General features: G+C 34.6%; 1 protein-coding gene across 2 annotated transcripts; it reads right to left on the bottom strand.

Annotated features, from left to right (window-relative positions):
* Positions 1–210: 210 nt before the first annotated feature.
* Positions 211–2587, bottom strand: LOC127132551 (probable WRKY transcription factor 47). Of its 2 annotated transcripts, XM_051061506.1 has the most exons (6): positions 2226–2587; positions 2061–2132; positions 1845–1988; positions 1181–1393; positions 982–1095; positions 211–906 (listed from the first exon to the last, which is right to left on the bottom strand). In XM_051061506.1, exons 1-6 carry the CDS (start codon positions 2382–2384, stop codon positions 316–318), a joined length of 1293 nt encoding a protein of 430 aa, XP_050917463.1. In that variant the 5' UTR covers positions 2385–2587; the 3' UTR covers positions 211–315. The 2 variants fall into 2 exon arrangements, with proteins under 2 accessions (XP_050917463.1, XP_050917462.1); XM_051061505.1 differs by having other exon boundaries at positions 2061–2587.
* Between the last annotated feature and the right edge of the window lie 1578 nt (positions 2588–4165).

Here is a 4165-nt window from a genome sequence, read left to right as displayed (position 1 = left end):
ATGCACTTTTAGAAACAATGAGATGTGTAAACAAGGAATTTTTATTTTCAAAATTATAAAAGTTCTTTGTTCGGTTTTCAAACTTTGTAAAAGAAAATGATAAGAAACATGTTGGATTTATATTCTCTTAATTCATTCTATGATTTGTGTGAAGAAAGATCTATATAGGAGTATTTTCTAAAACGTCAGAATAGTAGAAAACAAAATAAATAAGAGTAAAATGTACTCATGCGGCACAACTAATCTTCCCTTCTCTTTCTATACATAGAAAAAAATATAGATACTATATGTAGTTGCTCAAACAAGATTCACATACTAATTGGTAGAGAATGTAGTGCATGACAGAGGAAGCTGAGGTGAACCTGCAGGAACCACACTTGCATTGTTACTATTATTATCATCACCGCCTCTTTGTGCTCCAATGATTGACGAAATCGCTGCCGCCAAGGCTGCAGTGAAGTTTGGATCCGAAGAAATGGCTGCACTCACACTCTCAACCATTGAATTAGGTGGCCGTTGCCCTTGCTGTAGTAAGGGCAAAGCCATAGTTGGTAGCTTCTGTGAGAAGAAGAACGGGTTAACACCTAGTAGTTGTTGTGGATGCTGTAACGGTAGAGGAATTCTGTTTTCTTGCATGGCAAGGCTGTGGCTGTTTGTCAAGTCGAGAGTTATAGTTGGAAATGGTTGAGAAGATGACAGGGTTGATATCGTAGCGTAAGGGAAAGAAGATAAAAATGGTGCCGAGTCTTTGCTTAGTGTTGATGAGGTTGAAGAACTTGATAGTAGCATTGCTGCAGCGGCTGATGTGGTGTTTGCTATTGCAGTTGCGGCCTGTGGGAGTGGGTGGTTGTGATTGCCTTCGTATGTTGTTATCAACACCGTTTTGTCTTCCGCACATCTCTGGACCTATACGAATCCGGTGAGTTTCTGATAGTTATTATCACTTCATAACTAAACAAAATTATAATCAAACATAATTACCTGCTTGCGAACCGGGCATCCTACGGCCATAGTGCAACGATAGTACGCGCGAGGACAAGGGTTTCCCTTGGCCATTTTTTGTCCATATTTTCTCCATTGACACCCATCACTAATCTAAAATCAAAACATCAATAATTAATCATTATATTAATCTTTCATTTAATTAATTAATATACACGTCCATATATATAGTAGATACCATTGGAGCTTCTGATCTTGCTCGTATCGAAACCCTAGCTTTTCTAAAATGAGTTAGGTCTTGCTCAAAAGTTTTTGATGAGTGCGAGGAAGAACATTCAACAACATCTTTTGCAATATGATCAGAAAGACAAGCTTGTTTTCCATCGGAAACAGATGCATCATTCATAGTCTTTTGTTCCGATGATTCCATCACATGATTTGCTTCCATATTCTGTTTTTCAGACATATCTTTGTTCAGTAATCACTACTATGAAAAGTTGCTAATAGTCTCAATTGATAAAGAAAATAATATAGAATTTTTTTTAATATAAAAATGAAATAAATATTATATTAAAAACACAAATTAAAAATTTTTAAATAAAAAAATAAATAAATATGTATTAAATGTTTCTTGACTATAGTTGCGGAAAAATCCAAATAATAGATATTTTAGTAGGGGTTTGAAAAAAGACAGTCACAGTTTCTAATTTAAGCGACGCACGCTACCCTTGTTTTTCTTTATTACCGACTATGAAATTAATGTTGAGAAAAAACAAAAAATCTAGCAGAAACAAACAAAGGTTGAAAATAAAACCATTATATGAGAAAATAAAATAAAATAAAATCATATCCACGATGAAAATAATCTAATTGTTGGAAAAACATATATATAGATATCATACATCGACATGGTTTTGTTTCTGCAAAGCGATGAACAACTGAGCTTGTAATTGGCTATAGCTTTTGGTGATTTGTTCCAACACATTTCTTAGATTCTGATTCTCTTCTTGCACCTTCCTCAATTCAATTTGCAGTGTACTCATCAGCTGAAATGAGATTTTATCAACACAAGAACATATATACTATGTTGTTGGAAATTGTAAGACACACAAACAAACCTCAGTTTCAGAATTCTCAGGATTTTCTAGTTTGGATACTGCAGCACTTGCACACGTTAAATTCAGTCCTGTCTGTATGAATAGAAAATTAATATAAGAAACATATATCAAATCGATTAAGAATATGTATATAAATAGGATCAATATTAATGTATAAAACGTTACGTTAACATGTTGATCTTGATCTTCTTGTTGGTTGTTGTTAGGTGATGATGAGAAGAGATTCATTTCTTTGATTGGAGGATCTGTGTTGTTGCTACGGATGAAGTCGCCGGAGGAGGTTAAGAAGGAGAATTCACGGTGGTTGTGGTGGTGATTCTCCATTAATATGATTAATCAGCGATGTAATAGAGAGAGAATGAGAGGAGAGAAGGTTGGTAATTGGTAGTGATTGAGAAATGAAGTGGTAGTTAAGCTTGGAAATTAATGAACGATTCTTTTTCAACGCAAAGGTTTAGTTTACTGGTTTAAATTTAAATGTGGAAGCGCACACCCTCTTATCCCTATTTGGACCTTGAGCTAGGGGGCCCCGCGTAGAAGAATAGAGTGAAGAGACCTTGGAGAGAACTTTATGGGAAGACAACAGCCGTTTTTGGCCAACAATGACGTCATCATTAGCAATTGCACATGGGAGGCATGAGGCATATATACATGCATGTTCCACTCACACGACACCGATGCTAACACATATTTTTTTATCTCATAAGAGATTGTATAATTTGACTTTTTATTTCGTATTGATATATCTTCAAAAAAGATATATAGTGTGTGGTGAGGGACTTTAATTCAGTTTTCTGATATATCTTCAAAGAAGATATGTAGTATGTGGTGAGAAACTTTAATTTAGTTTTCTCTTTTAATGTGAGGATTGAGATTGTTGGTGTTTTATAGTCATCTAAATATGTTATTGTGGGGGGTATTTACTAGCTTTATTCTTCAAATAGGTCTTGTTGACCTATCCCTTTTATGTAGGAATTTTACTTGGTTATAATTTAATGAGAGTAGGCTAGATAAAAATTTCGTGTTTGATGTATGGTGGGATCAGTGAGGATTGGCTTTCCAGTGGTGATCTCTAGTTGGATCGACTCTTTGTCTTTTAGTCGAAAAACCCGTGTTCTCAAAGAGAAGCTTAAATCACTCAAAGGTTTCTTGCAAGTATGGAATAAGTAGGTGCTTGGTAATCTTGATTTCCAAATTGATGGGTTCAATTTCTCTTTCTTCGGAAGGTTTTGGTCTCTCCTTATGGATAATTTGAGGGTAATGTTTGATTAGTTCCGTTGCTTTGCTTATCTTCCTCACATTTCTTTTCTTACTTAATAAATTTGATTCCTAAAGTTAAGCCCCCCCATATCATTTGAGAAAGTTTTAGCCTATTTCCTTGGTGGTTTCTCTTTGTAAGTTGGTAGCTAAAGTGTTGACGATTAGACTTGAAAAGGTAACAGACAATTTGATTTCCCCTAACTAGTCGACTTTCTTTAAATGATGTTTGTTGGTTGATGGGGTGGCGGATGTGAATAAATTGGTTTCTGTGACTAAGAAAATCATAATAATGTTAGCTGTAAATTCGACACTAAAAAAGATATAAGAAGTTAAGTATAAAATTTAAGGAAATATTTGGAAGAAATCCAAGCTGACTTCGACGGGAGTCAGACAAAGCTTTTTCGACTAGGAATTTGGCAAGGAAATTGCTGTATTGTCGAAATAACGTTATAGGATTTGGAAATTCTTGAAACGGTTCGAAGATGAGTTTGACGAGGATAAATTCAAAATCCAAGGAAAGGTTGATAACCATATTTTGACCTTATCTAATCATTCAAGGGACGCATAGCTTGTGAAAGGCGAAACACATGCAAGCAGGAACGTGTCATTTTTTGAAGAAAAGACCGTTTGTTACCGTTAATGTCAAAGTAGTATAAATATGAGTCTTAGCATTAGGATTCAAGGTGTTCAATATTGTATCAAACTCAAAACCACTTGAAGTATCTAAGTGTTATTGAGAAAAGAGTTTTATGAGAATATGTATGTATGAAACACCCTATTTTCGTTCAATTTCAATCTATTTACATTAAAGTTGTTTTCTATGCCATTTACCTTCTCGTCGAAAT

This window comes from Lathyrus oleraceus, chromosome 3 (genome assembly GCF_024323335.1).
Source record: "Lathyrus oleraceus cultivar Zhongwan6 chromosome 3, CAAS_Psat_ZW6_1.0, whole genome shotgun sequence".
Lineage (NCBI taxonomy): Eukaryota > Viridiplantae > Streptophyta > Magnoliopsida > Fabales > Fabaceae > Lathyrus > Lathyrus oleraceus.
Note: the sequence above shows the minus strand (reverse complement) of the source record. Positions and strands in the feature narration are given on the sequence as shown.